At 41.5% G+C, this 18,855-nt stretch overlaps 1 protein-coding gene across 1 annotated transcript in view; it reads right to left on the bottom strand.

Annotated features, from left to right (window-relative positions):
• Window positions 1-18,855, bottom strand: part of MCHR2 (melanin concentrating hormone receptor 2) — a 618,664-nt gene that overhangs the window by 149,720 nt on the left and 450,089 nt on the right. Inside the window, exon 4 of the mRNA XM_075340097.1 lies at window positions 18,601-18,810. Within this exon, the coding sequence (XP_075196212.1) occupies window positions 18,601-18,810 (210 nt within the window). The remainder of the gene's footprint in view (window positions 1-18,600; window positions 18,811-18,855) is intronic.

Raw genomic sequence — 18,855 nt, 5'->3', positions numbered from 1 at the left:
TGATCTTGTAAAATCCAGCTAGGATCGGAGCTGCAGCAGCTCCGATCATTGGCTGGAAGCAAGCAGACACCGTGCCCCCCCCCCTGCAGCACTGATTGGAGCGATCGTGCTATGACGCGCAATCGCTCCAATCAGTGTGCAGTGGGGCGGTCTGATCTGCCGGTGGCCGCCCTCCCCAGGCCTGTGCTGGTCTGGGGACCCTCCCCCAACATGTCGGCAGCGTGCAGCACTGGCTGGTACTAGTGGTACCACGCCACCGCTGCTGCTGCCGCTGCTGTTTCGTCACGTCACGGAGCAGGAGCAGTGAGTATTGTGCTCAGCTTGCAGCCCCTGCTCGCTTCCGTAATGGCCCCTGCTCGTGCCCCCCTGCGCTCTGCCCCCCCCAGACATCCCGATCTGCCCCCCCGACATCCCGATCTGCCCCCCCGACATCCCGATCTGCCCCCCGCCATCTCTATTCTGCAGCGCCTCCGGTATCCCTCCTCCCCTGCTCTCTTGCAGCCCCTGCGCGCTCTTGTGATTTGCTCCTGCGCGGTCCCGTAATGGCCCCTGCCCGTGCCCCCCTGCGATCTGTCCCCCGCCATCCCGATCTGCCCCCCCGCCATCCCGATCTGCCCCCCCACATCCCGATCTGCCCCCGAATCCCGATCTGCCCCCCCACATCCCGATCTGCCCCCCGAATCCCGATCTGCCCCCCGACATCCCGATCTGCCCCCCGACATCCCGATCTGCCCCCAAACATCCCGGTCTGCCCCCAGACATCCCGATCTGCCCCCAGACATCCCGGTCTGCCCCCAGACATCCCGGTCTGCCCCCCGCCATCCTAGTCTGCCCCCCGCCATCCCAATCTGCCGGCCTCCCCCGTGATCTCTATTCTGCAGCTCCTCCGGTATCTCCCTCCTCTGCTCTCCCCCTCTGCTTTCCCCCTCTCCCTCTGCTGTCCCCCTCTGCTGTCCCCGTCCCCCTCTGCTGTCCCCCCGACGTCCTCTTACCTGTCTTCACCGGCCGATCACATCTGCCTCCATCGCTGGGTCCTTCTTCCTGGGTCTTCTGCTGAGCTGTCCAACTTCCTGCCTGCTGGCTGCTGCTGTAAAGCTTTTCCTTGCCTTCTGTTCCTCCTGCTAATCCTCTGGGTACTGTGAGTATAACTTTTTTTTTTTTTTTTTCTTTTTTGCCTCTATCCCCTTTCCATTTTTACACCTCATGCGTCCATGCGTCCCGCCGAGCTTTGATCAGGGATGCAGATAACGTATCTGCATCCGTGGTCAGTTTTCGGCGGGACTTTTTTTTCCCGTATTCCCAACGCTTTTTGTATCGCATCTGTCCGTGCGTCCCGCCGAGTGCTGATCAGGGATGCACATAACAGATCGGCATCCCTGCTCAATTTTTGGCGTTACAAAAAGCATCGGGGATACGGAACAAAAAGTCACGCCAAAAATTGAGCAGGGATGCCGATCCGTTATATGCATCCTTGATCAGCGCTCGGCGGGACGCACGGACAGATGCGATACAAAAAGCGTCGGGAATACGGGAAAAAAAAGTATCGCATCTGTCCGTGCGTCCCGCTGAGCGCGGATCAACATCCCTGCTCAATTTGTGGCGTGACTTTTTTTTTTTCCCGTATCCCCAGCGCTTTTTATATCTCATCCGACCGTGCGTCCTGCAGCGGCCGATCAGTGCACCGCGTCTGTGCGTTTGAAAAGTCAAATGGCGTTCCTTGTCTTCTGAGCCCCGCCATGCGCCCAAACAATTGATTTCCACCACATGTGAGGTATCTGCGTACTCGGGAAAAATTGCACAATACGTGTTATGGTGCATTTTTTCCTGATACCGTTGTAAAAAGAAAAAAAAAAAAGCTACCTTGTTGCTGCTAAAATTTAAAAAAAAAAATGTAAAAAAAATAAATAATTTTCACGGTTCAACGTTATCAACTTTCAGTGGAGCTCCTGGGGGTACAAGGGGCTCACTAAACATCTAGATAAATTCCTTGAGGGGTCTAGTTCCAAAATGGGGTAATTTGTGGGGGAGCTCCACTGTTTAGGCACCATGGGGGGGGGTCTAAAAACGTGACATGGCGTCCGCTAATGATTCCAATCAATTTTGCTGTCAAATGGTGCCCTTCTCTTCTGAGCCCCGCCATGCGCCCAACAATTACTTTCCACCACATGTGAGGTATCTGCGTACTCAGGAGAAAATGGACAATACGTTTTATGGTGCATTTTTTCCTGATACCCTTGTGAAAAAAAAAGCTACCTAGTTGAAGCAACAGTTTTGTGGTAAAATTTTTTTTTTTCTTTTCACGGCTCAACGTTATAAACTTCTGTGAAGCCCCCAGGTGTTCAAAGTGCTCATCAAACATCTAGAAAAAATATATGAGGGCTCTAGTTTCCAAAATGGGGTCACTTGTGGGGGAGCTCCATTGTTTAAGCACCTCAGGGGGTCTTCAAACCCGACATGGCGTCCGCTAATTAGTGCAGCTAATTTTGCGTTCAAAAATTCAAATGGCGCTCCTTGCCTTCCGAGCACTGCCGTGTGTCCAAACATTTGATTTCCACCACATATGAGGTATCTGCGTACTCAGGAGAAAATGGACAATACATTTTATGTTGCATTTTTTCCCGATACCCTTGTGAAAAAAAAAGCTACCTAGTTGAAGCAACAGTTTTGTGGTAAAAAAAATTTTTTTTCTTTTCACGGCTCAACGTTATAAACTTCTGTGAAGCCCCCAGGTGTTCAAAGTGCTCACCAAACATCTAGAAAAATTATTTGAGGGCTCTAGTTTCCAAAATGGGGTCACTTGTGGGGGAGCTCTATTGTTTAGGCACCTCAGGGGGTCTTCAAACCCGACATGGCGTCCGCTAATGAGTGCAGCTAATTTTGTGTTCAAAAATTCAAATGGCGCTCCTTGCCTTTCGACCTCTGCCGTGCACCCAAACAATTGATTTTTACCCCATATGGGGTATCAGCGTACTCAGGAGAAAATGCACAATAAATTGTAGGGTGCACTTTCTCTTTTCTCCCTTGTAAAAATGAAAATTTTATGGCTAAAGTAACATTTTTGTGTTAAAAAGTAAAATTTTCATTTTTTCCTTCCACATTGCTTTGGTTCCTGTGACGCACCTAAAGGGTTAATAAACTTCTTGGATGTGGTTTTGAGCAGTGTGAGGGGTGCAGTTTTTAGAATGGGGTCACTTTTGGGTATTTTCTGTCACCTCGGCCTCTCAAAGTCACTTCAAATGTGATGTGGTCCCTAAAAAAAAATATTTTGTAAATTTTGTTGGAAAAATTAGAAATTGGTGATGAACTTTGACCCCTTCTAACTTCCCAACGGAAAAAAAATTTCTTTCGAAAATTGCGCTGCTGTAAAGTTGACAAGTGGGAAATGTTATTTAGTAACTATTATGTGTGACATATCTCTCAGATTTATGGGCATAAATTTTCAAAGTTTGAAAATTGCGAAATTTTCCAAATTTTCGCACAATTTCCTAAATTTTCACAAATAAACGCAAAACGTATCGGCCTAAATTTACCACTGACATGAAGTACAATATGTCACGAAAAAACAGTGTCAGAATCGCCAGGATCCGTTGAAGCGTTCCAGAGTTATAACCTGTCAAAGTGACACTGGTCAGAATTGCAAAAAATGGCCCGTCATTAGGGTGTTTTAGTGGCCGGGGGTGAAGGGGTTAACCTCTCCACCCAGCAAGTCTGTAGATTGAGCTTTCAACTCCTCTAGAACAATTTCATATGTTTTAAGTCACTTCATATGACTTTGGAAGAAGACAAAGAATGACCTATCAACTCTCCAGGATTCCGTAACAACAAGCATTCAATAAGGTACCTTCTAAAGTCCACAGTATGTAATTTCTCTTCCTTGTGATTACTGGGACTATCACAAAAGGACGGAATAACTATTACATTTGGAAGCTACCTTGCGAAGATATGTAAGATTAGTTCTCAAAATGACACAATCATCTAAAACTTGAGTAAAAGAAAAATCCACTGCTAGGACCTGAATTTCATTATCTCTACAGGCTGATGTTATGGTCATTTGAAAGACTGTTTTCAGGGAAAAGAGCTTAATGGATGCAGAGCCTAAGGGTTCCAAAGGTGATATTGTAAGGTGATTTTGTAATTTCCATTAAAATCAAATTCAAATCCCACAGTGGTAACAATGACCTATAAACAGGGCTTAAGCTAGAGCAGGCTTTTTGATAAAACAGGACACCCAATGGTATCTCAACAGGTCACAGTTTTAAAGGATCTTGGATACTACTAGAGATTCTGCTCTAAACTTTTTTGAAGGAATTCTAGTATGGAGTTAATTGGGAGCCCCTCTTCCAGCTTAGCCCCTTGAGTGGACAAGAATTTTCTACATGTTCTATTATATATATTAGTGGAGACTGCTTTACCACTTTGAAGCAAGGTAGTAATTAGGCTAGGCGAGAACCCTCTCTTTCTTAATAACAATATCATAAATTCCATGCTGTTAGAAGTAGGGTGGCCACTTGCAGGTGTTGAACCAGCCCCTGTGAGAGCAGGATTGCAACTTCCGGCAATACCCAAGGATCAGTGATGGATATTAACCTTAGCCAGACAAACCATTGTCTTTTCAGAATGGCATTATTAAGATGACCCTTACTTTATCCATCCTGATCTTCCTCAGGATATTTGGGACAAGAATCACCGGTGGGAAAGCATATGCTAGGTTGAAGCTCAATTGATCATGAAGGATGATTTCTGGGATTTAGAGTACAGAATATTTTCACCTTCATGTTTTGTCTGCTTGAGAATAGGTCTATCTTTAGTAGACCCCACAAGTCCACACTGTGACTGAAAATGCATTGGTCTAACACCTATTCCCAGGGATCTAGGCAATTGCAGCTTAAGAAGACAGCCTTGTAATTCTCTTTTCCCCTTATGTGTAAGGCTGTTCATGAGAGAAGGTGATTCTTCGCCCAACAAAGTATCCAGTTGGTTACTTCCATCAATGCACTGGATTGAGTACCCCTGATTCAGATATAGAAAAATGAATGTGTTCAACTCACCCCTCTTCACTCTAGGATCCACCACCGATGCACGGAATGCCCTGGCCCGGGTGGAGAAACACAGTCATGGAGAGAAAAATATCCAGCATCGGAAGACGGAGAGGTTAGGATAAAACTGGGAATTTTATTAAATCCATTAAAAGCAGGATGCAACACGCAAAGGGGGCATGGGGACACACAGTGAAACACAAGACTTATCCTACGCGTTTCAACCTTACGGTCTTAATCATGGATTGTTTGGTATCTCCAGAATGAAATATTTAAGACATGTGCAAAAAAGGGGCGTCATAGGTGCTAATTAAGAACAAACATTCACAAGATGTACACTCGTATAAAATTATGGGGAGAAAAGCACAATGAAATCACAATGTGATGTAAAGACAGAGATATCAAAAAATAAATAAATAAACACAAACTAATGAAAAAAAAGCATGAAAATACAAAATAAGAATAAATGTATGTATATCCTAAAATAAAAACATTATATCCATGCATATGAAATATGGGGAAGCAAAATGAAATTTGTTGTGCATATGTATGTATACATACACATACCTATGCATACGCTTATGCAAGTATATACACACACATGCATACATGCCGGATTATAAAAAAAGCCAGGAACTTATTAGAGGATGGGTAAGTACCCCCCGATAAATATTAGAGTTAAAAAAGAAGCCCTGTTTTTATATCAGTATCAAGTGCCCTGCTGGTTTATTGTTTCAATGAAAGCTGCCACGCTTATATGTAAAATGTTTTCACTTTTACTGAGCCGCAGATGCGGCCCGTCGGGGCCGGACATTCAAACACACCGCAGGAGAAGCTGCAGCGTGATTCATATGCGGCCACGACGAGAGCCGCAGCAGCGGCAGTGTATATCAGCTCCAAAGCAACTTGTAGTAAGCTTGTTATTAAAAAATTGAAAAAGTGTGGCATATTATTGGAAAACAAGTTAGTTATAATATACATTGATGTGAAGACATCAATGTGAATGATAGCAAAAGAAAAAGAAGAGTTGCTTCATCAGGTGTGTGAAAAATATATGTATCAAAGTGTTTTCACTTTTGCTGAGACGTAGATGCGGCTCGCCGGGCCGGACACCAAAACACGAAGCAGCAGGGGCTGCAGCGTGATTCATATGCGGCCACGACGAGAATCGCAGCAGCGGCACAGTGCATACCAACACCATCAAAACATTTAATGAACTAATTGTTGTAAGGTTGAAAAAATGTAGCATGTTGTTGAAAGACTAATAGTTATAATATGTATTAGTTTAAGTACATCAATATGACATCAAAGTGTGGCATGTTGTTAGAAGACTAGTAGTTATAATATGTATTGGTGTAGAGACATCAATATGAATGATAGAAAAAGAGAATTTACTTCGTCAGGTGTGAAAAAAATTGTATATATCAGAGAAAATGAATTTATATTATGTGTGTGTTGTTTGTATATATGAATTTGAGTAAAATAAATACCTTATTTTAGGTGTATTGTGTAATAAGATCCTGACGAGTGTTTAAACCATGCGGTATACGGGTATTAAGTTTAAAAATCCAAAAGGATTCCCTGTTTAGGAGTTTTCTCCTGTGATCTCCCCCTCTGGCTGGCTTAAACACTTTTTCTATCCCCATAAATCGGAATGTACCAAGACATCTATTGTGTATGTCTACAAAAGGTTTAGAAACTGCTGAAATATTGACGGCAGATACATTTAATGTATCTGACATGTGCCGTCTAATTCGTTTTTTTTAGAGGACCACCTGTACAACCTATATATTGAATTCTACAGGTGGTACATTCAGCAAGATAGACTACATAGGGAGTATTGCAATTTAAGTAGCTTTTTATGTTGTATATGGCACCAGTATGTGTGGAAGCAAAGGTTTTACTTTTATTCACATATTTACATGAGATGCAGTGGTTGTGTCCACAGCCATACAAGCCAGAACAGGATAACCACGTTTTCCTTGTTATTTGGCTGTTGATGACACTTGGCGACAAGATATTAGCTAGACTCATTGCCCGTTTGGCTACAAAATTGATTTTATACTTCTCAAGAATAGTATGTAAGTTAGCATCTTGATGTAATAAAGGCAGATATTTCTTTATGATTTTGATTATTTCATTATATTGTGGGGAAAAGGTGGTACTAAAAGTGACATTATTGTACATTTGATTTTTGTTCTTATTTTTACATTTGAATAGATCTACTCTCTCTATGTTGTTCACTATTGTATGTGCTCGTTGGAGGCACCAATTTGAGTAACCTCTGCATTTTAATCTAGCCAAGGTTTTTTTTGACTCTAGGGGAAATATTTTTTTTTCAAATGTAAAAATAAGAACAAAAATCAAATGTACAATAATGTCACTTTTAGTACCACCTTTTCCCCACAATATAATGAAATAATCAAAATCATAAAGAAATATCTGCCGTTATTACATCAAGATGCTAACTTACATACTATTCTTGAGAAGTATAAAATCAATTTTGTAGCAAAAAGGGCAATGAGTCTAGCTAATATCTTGTCGCCAAGTGTCATCAACAGCCAAATAACAAGGAAAACGTGGTTATCCTGCTCTGGCTTCTATGGCTGTGGACACAACCACTGCATCTCATGTAAATATGTGAATAAAAGTAAAACCTTTGCTTCCACACATACTGGTGCCATATACAACATAAAAAGCTGCATAAATTGCAATACTCCCTATGTAGTCTATCTTGCTGAATGTACCACCTGTAGAATTCAATATATAGGTTGTACAGGTGGTCCTCTAAAAAAACGAATTAGACGGCACATGTCAGATATATTAAATGTATCTGCCGTCAATATTTCAGCAGTTTCTAAACATTTTGTAGACATACACAATAGATGTATTGGTACAGTTCGATTTATGGGGATAGAAAAAGTGTTTAAGCCAGCCAGAGGGGGAGATCACAGGAGAAAACTCCTAAACAGGGAATCCTTTTGGATTTTTAAACTTAATACCCGTATACCGCATGGTTTAAACACTCGTCAGGATCTTATTACACAATACACCTAAAATAAGGTATTTATTTTACTCAAATTCATATATACAAACAACACACACATAATACAAATTCATTTTCTCTGATATATACAATTTTTTTCACACCTGACGAAGTAAATTCTCTTTTTCTATCATTCATATTGATGTCTCTACACCAATACATATTATAACTACTAGTCTTCTAACAACATGCCACACTTTGATGTCATATTGATGTCCTTAAACTAATACATATTATAACTATTAGTCTTTCAACAGCATGCTACATTTTTTCAACCTTACAACAATTAGTTCATTAAATGTTTTGATGGTGTTGGTATGCACTGTGCCGCTGCTGCGATTCTCGTCGTGGCCGCATATGAATCACGCTGCAGCCCCTGCTGCTTCGTGTTTTGGTGTCCGGCCCGGTGAGCCGCATCTACGTCTCAGCAAAAGTGAAAACACTTTGATACATATATTTTTCACACACCTGATGAAGCAACTCTTCTTTTTCTTTTGCTATCATTCACATTGATGTCTTCACATCAATGTATATTATAACTAACTTATTTTCCAATAATATGCCACACTTTTTCAATTTTTTATAACAAGCTTACTACAAGTTGCTTTGGAGCTGATATACACTGCCGCTGCTGCGGCTCTCGTCGTGGCCGCATATGAATCACGCTGCAGCTTCTCCTGCGGTGTGTTTGAATGTCCGGCCCCGACGGGCCGCATCTGCGGCTCAGTAAAAGTGAAAACATTTTACATATAAGCGTGGCAGCTTTCATTGAAACAATAAACCAGCAGGGCACTTGATACTGATATAAAAACAGGGCTTCTTTTTCAACTCTAATATTTATCGGGGGGTACTTACCCATCCTCTAATAAGTTCCTGGCTTTTTTTATAATCCTGCATGTGTGTGTATATACTTGCATAAGCGTATGCATAGGTATGTGTATGTATACATACATATGCACAACAAATTTCATTTTGCTTCCTCATATTTCATATGCATGGATATAATGTTTTTATTTTAGGATATACATACATTCATTCTTATTTTGTATTTTCATGCTTTTTTTTTTCATTAGTTTGTGTTTATTTATTTATTTTTTGATATCTCTGTCTTTACATCACATTGTGATTTCATTGTGCTTTTCTCCCCATAATTTTAAACCAGTGCACATCTTGTGAATGTTTGTTCTTAATTAGCACCTATGACGCCCCTTTTTTGCACATGTCTTAAATATTTCATTCTGGAGATACCAAACAATCCATGATTAAGACCGCAAGGTTGAAACGCGTAGGATAAGTCTTGTGTTTCACTGTGTGTCCCCATGCCCCCTTTGCGTGTTGCATCCTGCTTTTAATGGATATAATAAAATTCTATCAGAAAAATACCCATTCACTTTGAGTGACAAAGAGGAATTTTTTTATAAAAATTATTTACTTTATTTGGATATATTAAAAAGGGTGTCCTTTGACCCAAACATACAATACACCAAAACATGAACAACAATAATACATAAAACAAAAGACAATAGGTAGTCTCACCCACTTCAATAGGGACAAATAGAGACGTTTTTAGAGTGGATGACCATCAATAATTTCACCTGGGAAAAAGTCAGTACTCCGAGAGACGGGTGAATCTATATTCTCTCCCTAGTCTTCCCCTCAAGAAAAGTCCTTACCTAACAATGGAGCACATCCTAAGTTATACGATGTCCCCATTCCTCGGCGGCTTGCCCTTAGCAAACCCTTCTCTATCCCTCTTGAATAATGATATAAACGTCTCAAAAAGTGGTGAGTACCACCATTATCTCTGGCACATCCACATTAACAAGGGTTATATTAGTAAAGGCAAACAATAGTTATGAGGAAGAAACTATCCTTCAATGATCTTCCTCAACAGCTTGCTTAGAAAATGACCCTGTACTCTTGAGATATATAACAGCTCATAAATATCAATAATTCAGAAATATGGAACTTATCCACTTATCTCCAAATCTGTCTTCTAGGTGCCTAGAGACCACCAATAATTTCTTTAAACCGAGTCCATGTGATTACATTTCATCTTCACATGATCTCGTCAAGTCTTGCCCATCATGATCTTTTATCCAGAGTCCATGTAATTTTATTTCATTTTTTTCAGGAACTCATTTAATATCTCATCTCATCTCTCATCTCATCTCAACGCGTTTCGCTCCATACACAGTAGCCGACGGAGCTCATCAGGAGATTTTTTTCATTTTTCAAAGAAGCATAATAGCCTGTTATAACAAGATCAATATCAGAGTAAAAAAAACAACAAATTCATAAGCCTTTTAATCCAAAAACCTAATAGTACATATAGTAGAAGAAGAAGCTAATCCCCAGCAAGACAACCCCCATTTTTTATATATATAAGACCAACATATTAACTCATGTTTAGACAAACCAGTTATAGATGTAAATCATTTACCTTAGGTGTTCAAGCCTCCAGGGTCAGAGCGGTGTGACACACCATTGCTCTGACACTGGGGTTTAAATAGTGTAGAACCCTCCCTTTTCCATTCACATGACCTACTCCTGGTCACTCTATTGGACAAGGGTCACACAGGTTATAAACACTAAAATCGATAAGTCAGTCTGTCAATAGCTAGTGTAAACATTTTTTAGCTAGATCGCTACAATCGCAAGCTTCTTAATATTAGCAAATTTCATCTAGTGCTTTTAGTTAAACACAGTCAGGAAGACTCGCTATGTACACGGCGCCTGCGCGTTAGCACCAGCCGAACCAGGAAGTTCCAGGTGGAACGCTCAATGCGTTCCACCTACTGCGCATGCGCCAAAGTAAAAGGCCAATGCGCATGCGTCCAGACATCTAATACGCCGTAAACCCAGTGCATTAGTCACAGCCGGACCAGGAAATCCTTGGTGGAATGCACAGTGCGTTTCACCTGCTGCCCATGCGCTAAAGTTAAAGGCCACTACGCATGCATCTAGGAATCTAATAGCGCTAACAGCCCAGCGTTTTTATTTATATTAGATTTATAGAAGCAGCCAGGCCCCAATAGTAAGGCTATCTAGTATTAAGTCCCAGATGAGCAGTAGAAAACAATAATATTTGTATCTGCTCATACTCTATTTTACGGATATAATACATCTTTTTTCGGCTGCTGCACTACCACAAAACGTCCACCAGAGGTCGGCAGTGTACATAATCAATTCCTTACTAGAAAATGCAATAAACTGTCAATAATATCAGATATTACTTAGCTAATCTCTTTTTTATATATACAGATACTTGCATAGAGTTTTTTGTCTTATTTTATTTACATTTTTAGGGGGTGTGATATAGCCCAGCTAGGGAAGAACTTCAAAGCAAGATATTTATTAATTTTTCAAAAAATATTAAAAATACTATGGGGTGACCTTTTCCGGTCAATAACAACCCAGGCAGATTTTAATTGAAAAAGCCGTCCTTAGCCTCTGTGCCGTAGACAGATAACCTCTCCTCCATGCACCACCACAACTACAAAAAACAATTAAAAACCAGCTGTTCGTTCAGACCCTCAGGATTAGTGGATCTGAACCGATATATCCATTTACATTCCTTCTGAAGTAGAACTCTATTCCAATCTCCTTTTCTAGGTGAGGGGGGCACTTGCTCAATTGCCGAAAACTTAATGCTTTCCAAATCTCCTCCATGGGCTGACCTAACGTGTCTAGATACTGGGGTGTCTCTTGCATTCCGGATATCCCCCAGGTGTTCCCCTATCCGCTTGCGAAACTCTCTTTTAGTTTTGCCTATGTAATTAAGGGGACAGTTGCAGGTGATCAGGTAAATAACTCCTGTTGACCCGCAGTTGACGAATTCCCGTGTCCGGTATACTTTACCAGTGGTGACACTCACTACTTCCTTCTTCTGTGCAACCCACTTGCAAAACTTGCAGTGCCCACACCTAAAAGTCCCTATAGGTTTTCTGTCAAGCCATGTTCCAGGGGCTTTTGGGGCCTCATAGAAACTATGGACTAACCGATCCTTAAGGGCTCTCCCTTTCCTAAACATCACCAGTGGCCTAGATGGAATATAGTCCTGTAGGCTTGGGTCCGCCCTAAGGATGCCCCAATGTCTCCGCAAAACTGTCATCACTTCTTCACTACAGTTGTCAAAAGTACCAATCAACCGCACTATCTGTTCAGAGGTTTCTTTTGGCTTTGGGACAAGAAGATCTTGCCTATCCTTTTCGATTGCCCCTTTATAAGCATTTATTAATACATCCGAGGGGTATCCTCGTTCGGAGAACCTAGTACGTAGGTCTTTTGCCTGATTATGAAAAGCAACATTTGATGAACAATTTCTCCTCAGTCTGAGGTACTGCCCTCTCGGTATCCCTCTTTTTAGAGGGGTTGGATGGTGACTTGACCAGTGAAGTAGGTTATTTGAAGCGGTAGGTTTGCGATGGACCTTAGTCTGTATAAATCCTCTTTCATCTTTACTTAGGACCACATCCAGGAAGGGTAATTCATTCTTATCGATCTCTGATGTAAAAAACAACCCAGCATTATTTTTGTTCTTATTTAATTCCTGAACAAAGTCCCTAAACAGGTCCTGGGGGCCGGCCCATAGAATCAGAATATCATCTATGTACCGGCCCCAGATAGTTATCTCTCTGTTTCAAAATGGTAGAACACATAGACAGATACCTTTCATGGTCTAGGAGTTACCCTTCCTGGATGTGGTCCTAAGTAAAGATGAAAGAGGATTTATACAGACTAAGGTCCATCGCAAACTTACCGCTTCAAATAACCTACTTCACTGGTCAAGTCACCATCCAACCCCTCTAAAAAGAGGGATACCGAGAGGGCAGTACCTCAGACTGAGGAGAAATTGTTCATCAAATGTTGCTTTTCATAATCAGGCAAAAGACCTACGTACTAGGTTCTCCGAACGAGGATACCCTTCGGATGTATTAATAAATGCTTATAAAGGGGCAATCGAAAAGGATAGGCAAGATCTTCTTGTCCCAAAGCCAAAAGAAACCTCTGAACAGATAGTGCGATTGATTGGTACTTTTGACAACTGTAGTGAAGAAGTGATGACAGTTTTGCGGAGACATTGGGGCATCCTTAGGGCGGACCCAAGCCTACAGGACTATATTCCATCTAGGCCACTGGTGACGTTTAGGAAAGGGAGAGCCCTTAAGGATCGGTTAGTCCATAGTTTCTATGAGGCCCCAAAAGCCCCTGGAACATGGCTTGACAGAAACCTATAGGGACTTTTAGGTGTGGGCACTGCAAGTTTTGCAAGTGGGTTGCACAGAAGAAGGAAGTAGTGAGTGTCATCACTGGTAAAGTATACCGGACACGGGAATTCGTCAACTGCGGGTCAACAGGAGTTATTTACCTGATCACCTGCAACTGTCCCCTTAATTACATAGGCAAAACTAAAAGAGAGTTTCGCAAGCAGATAGGGGAACACCTGGGGGATATCCGGAATGCAAGAGACACCCCAGTATCTAGACACGTTAGGTCAGCCCATGGAGGAGATTTGGAAAGCATTACGTTTTCGGCAATTGAGCAAGTGCCCCCCTCACCTAGAAAAGGAGATTGGAATAGAGTTCTACTTCAGAAGGAATGTAAATGGATATATCGGTTCAGATCCACTAATCCTGAGGGTCTGAACGAACAGCTGGTTTTTAATTGTTTTTTGTAGTTGTGGTGGTGCATGGAGGAGAGGTTATCTGTCTACGGCACAGAGGCTAAGGACGGCTTTTTCAATTAAAATCTGCCTGGGTTGTTATTGACCGGAAAAGGTCACCCCATAGTATTTTTAATATTTTTTGAAAAATTAATAAATATCTTGCTTTGAAGTTCTTCCCTAGCTGGGCTATATCACACCCCCTAAAAATGTAAATAAAATAAGACAAAAAACTCTATGCAAGTATCTGTATATATAAAAAAGAGATTAGCTAAGTAATATCTGATATTATTGACAGTTTATTGCATTTTCTAGTAAGGAATTGATTATGTACACTGCCGACCTCTGGTGGACGTTTTGTGGTAGTGCAGCGGCCGAAAAAAGATGTATTATATCCGTAAAATAGAGTATGAGCAGATACAAATATTATTGTTTTCTACTGCTCATCTGGGACTTAATACTAGATAGCCTTACTATTGGGGCCTGGCTGCTTCTATAAATCTAATATAAATAAAAACGCTGGGCTGTTAGCGCTATTAGATTCCTAGACGCATGCGTAGTGGCCTTTAACTTTAGCGCATGGGCAGCAGGTGAAACGCACTGTGTGTTCCACCAAGGATTTCCTGGTCCGGCTGTGACTAATGCACTGGGTTTACGGCGTATTAGATGTCTGGACGCATGCGCATTGGCCTTTTACTTTGGCGCATGCGCAGTAGGTGGAACGCATTGAGCGTTCCACCTGGAACTTCCTGGTTCGGCTGGTGCTAACGCGCAGGCGCCGTGTACATAGCGAGTCTTCCTGACTGTGTTTAACTAAAAGCACTAGATGAAATTTGCTAATATTAAGAAGCTTGCGATTGTAGCGATCTAGCTAAAAAATGTTTACACTAGCTATTGACAGACTGACTTATCGATTTTAGTGTTTATAACCTGTGTGACCCTTGTCCAATAGAGTGACCAGGAGTAGGTCATGTGAATGGAAAAGGGAGGGTTCTACACTATTTAAACCCCAGTGTCAGAGCAATGGTGTGTCACACCGCTCTGACCCTGGAGGCTTGAACACCTAAGGTAAATGATTTACATCTATAACTGGTTTGTCTAAGCATGAGTTAATATGTTGGTCTTATATATATAAAAAATGGGGGTTGTCTTGCTGGGGATTAGCTTCTTCTTCTACTATATGTACTATTAGGTTTTTGGATTAAAAGGCTTATGAATTTGTTGTTTTTTTTACTCTGATATTGATCTTGTTATAACAGGCTATTATGCTTCTTTGAAAAATGAAAAAAATCTCCTGATGAGCTCCGTCGGCTACTGTGTATGGAGCGAAACGCGTTGAGATGAGATGAGAAATGAGATGAGATATTAAATGAGTTCCTGAAAAAATGAAATAAAATTACATGGACTCTGGATAAAAGATCATGATGGGCAAGACTTGACGAGATCATGTGAAGATGAAATGTAATCACATGGACTCGGTTTAAAGAAATTATTGGTGGTCTCTAGGCACCTAGAAGACAGATTTGGAGATAAGTGGATAAGTTCCATATTTCTGAATTATTGATATTTATGAGCTGTTATATATCTCAGGAGTACAGGGTCATTTTCTAAGCAAGCTGTTGAGGAAGATCATTGAAGGATAGTTTCTTCCTCATAACTATTGTTTGCCTTTACTAATATAACCCTTGTTAATGTGGATGTGCCAGAGATAATGGTGGTACTCACCACTTTTTGAGACGTTTATATCATTATTCAAGAGGGATAGAGAAGGGTTTGCTAAGGGCAAGCTGCCGAGGAATGGGGGCATCGTATAACTTAGGATGTGATCCATTGTTAGGTAAGGACTTTTCTTGAGGGGAAGACTAGGGAGAGAATATAGATTCACCCGTCTCTCGGAGTACTGACTTTTTCCCAGGTGAAATTATTGATGGTCATCCACTCTAAAAACGTCTCTATTTGTCCCTATTGAAGTGGGTGAGACTACCTATTGTCTTTTGTTTTATGTATTATTGTTGTTCATGTTTTGGTGTATTGTATGTTTGGGTCAAAGGACCCCCTTTTTAATATATCCAAATAAAGTAAATAATTTTTATAAAAAAATTCCTCTTTGTCACTCAAAGTGAATGGGTATTTTTCTGATAGAATAATTGATTTGAGGTACCCCTAAAAAAAGTTTTTATTCTGAGAAATAATATAATAAAATTCCCAGTTTTATCCTAACCTCTCCGTCTTCCGATGCTGGATATTTTTCTCTTTATGATTCAGATAAGCCACTGTCAGTTGATTGTCCAAGAGGATTCTTATGTCAACATATAACAAATCTGTAAGAAGGACAAGAGTCCTTTTATGGAATATTCTATGCTAGCAATTCTTTCATGTTTTAAGAAGCTGATCTTTCTTTTCCTGACCAACCACTTTGAATCAGGTGATCTTGTAAACAGGCCCCCTATCCTCTGGGACTCACATCTGTAGTCACTATTCTCGATATCCTTGACATCCAGGGGACTCCTCTGCACAAAATTTCTGTGTCCAAGCACCAAAGAAGTGACTGGATTGGTAATGGTCATAGAGTAATTTTTCCTTCCAGGTGACCATCTAAGGTGACCTCATTTCTTAGTATATCCCACTGCAATCTCCTCGTATGAAGCTGGGTCCATAATACAGCCAGTATGCATGAGTTCAAAGAACCCAGTAACAACATTGCACTCTTGAGGGACATAGTGGGAAACTTCATTGCACTGAAGATCTGAATGTGGAATCTGTAAATTTTTACTTCTGGAAGTTGACGTTCCTGAGCCCTGGAATCTAGTATTAGTCCCAGAAAACCTTGTCTTTTTAATGGCTGTAACTTTGATTTTTTCAGATTCAAGTGCCAACCAAGGTTTTCTAAACTAGTGTAGACTTCTTGTGGCTGGCTGTTGCAGTGATAAATTGAACTGATAAGAATTAGAAAATCATCTAGATAAGGGACTATAAGGGGTACTTTGCACACTACGACATCGCAGCTGCGATGTCGGTGGGGTCATATCGAAAGTGACGCACATCCGGCGTCGCTGTGGATATCGGAGTGTGTAAATCATTTTTGATACGATTAACGAGCGCAAAAGCGTCGAAACGTATCATCGGTGTAGTGTTGGTCATTTCCATAATGTCGCGGCAGCGACAGGTATGATGTTGTTCCTCGTTCCTGCGGCAGCATATATCGCTGTGTGAGAAGCCGCAGGAGCGAGGAACATCTCCTTACCTGCGTTCCGCAGCTCACGCCGGCTATGCGTAAGGACGGAGGTGGGCGGGATGTTTACGTCCCGCTCATCTCCGCCCCTCTGCTTCTATTGGCTGCCTGCTGTGTGACGTCGCTGTGATGTCGCACGACCCGCCCCCTTAGGAAAGAGGCGGTTCGCCGGCCAGAGCGACGTCGCAGGGCAGGTGAGTGCATGTGAAGCTGCCGTAGCGATAATGTTTGCTACGGCAGCTATCACAAGATATCGCAGCTGCGACGGGGGCGGGGACTATTGCGCTCGGCATCGCTACCATCGGCTTGCGATGTTGTAGTGTGCAAAGTACCCCTAAGAGTCTCTTTCACTTGATGGTTGGTCACCTCAGCTAATAATTTCGTAAAAATTTGAACAGCTACTGTCAGACCGAAGGAAACGGCTCTACATTGGAAGTTGCTTAGCTTCCCCTCCTCAACTAGTTCTACTCTGTGGAATTTTTGATACTGTGATAGTACACATCCTTCTGATCCAGGACCACCATGTAAAAGTCAGGAAATAACAACTTTATTGTTCACATTATGGACTCCATTTTGGAAGACTGGAACATTAGGAATCCGTCCAGGCACCTTAAGTTTATTATCATGTCTCGTCTGGCTTTTTTTTTATTGAGAATACAGGAGAAGGACTTTCAAGAGTACAGATTTTCCCACCATATGCAGAACCTCTGACTGCATAGCCAGATGTTGCCGTGCTGAAACCAGAGGAGGCAGAAGGATGAACCTCTGCTGGGAAATTGCCAGGAAATCCAACTTTCCATATTTTCTCTTGGTGCACACTACATCTGATCATGCTGTTGTTACCCCCAGTGTCAAATGATCAAACACTGCAAGTGACTTGCACTGGGATGAGCACTGAGCGTTTCTGAGCACAGCGCTGCGCGCGTGAGGAGTTTCCACACATAAAGCACCCATTCTCCAAACTCTTTTTTTGGGAAAGTCTGTGTTTGGTACGAACACAGAACACCGAACCTCGGGTTTGCTCATTTCTAGCAGAGGGCTCTATGGTCTGCATTAGATAATGAAGTCGATTCAGCCAACAGTCTTGCAGAATCAGCCGAAGCATCAGAAAAAACAGCTGTTACACCACACATCAAGGGAACAGTGGTCAATATATTATCTCCAACCACCTTATTTTCAACTGATTCTGCACTTGGCTATTTAAAGAATGCTTTTCTCTTAAACACTGCAGTGTTTCAGAGTGCCACATACGTGGCTAGAATCATATGGTCAGTGGCGGAACATAATGCCTATGTTTTGGGCACCATGTTTCAGATGACAGGTTGCCTTTAAAATTTCAGTGCATATTGTAATTTTATTTGTCAGAAAATGTTTGTTTCTAATTCATAATTGTCACTTATATTACAATACTTTTCATTTATATATCTATAACTAAGTTGAGGATACTACTGCATCCTCCAATTTCCTGCTAGTTCTGTTCTCCGTCTCCTTTCCATCACCTTGTCTGATGAATGTTTTTGCAACTTTTCATTTAACCTTGTAAATAAGCATATCACATTTAATATTACATTGCAAAGTTTGGTACAAATGTAAGGTTGCAGATCATGAATTATTTGTTTACCTGTCTAAGCTCATTGCTGTCATAATGGCTGTGCAGGCAAATTGGTTGCAGGTATCCAGAGATGTAATTATCGTACAAAGAGGACTTCCGAACACCCATTCTCCTCCTCGAGCCCACTGATGGATGAGAAATGGCATTCCAATGATGTGAACAAGATCTGCCACCGCAAGATTACAGATGTAGATGTCGGGTATAGTTTTTCTTCTAGATCTGTGGATAAAAAGAGGAGAGAGGTAAAATAAAAACTTTTGGGAC

Source organism: Anomaloglossus baeobatrachus, chromosome 3, assembly GCF_048569485.1.
Source record: "Anomaloglossus baeobatrachus isolate aAnoBae1 chromosome 3, aAnoBae1.hap1, whole genome shotgun sequence".
Lineage (NCBI taxonomy): Eukaryota > Metazoa > Chordata > Amphibia > Anura > Aromobatidae > Anomaloglossus > Anomaloglossus baeobatrachus.
Note: the sequence above shows the minus strand (reverse complement) of the source record. Positions and strands in the feature narration are given on the sequence as shown.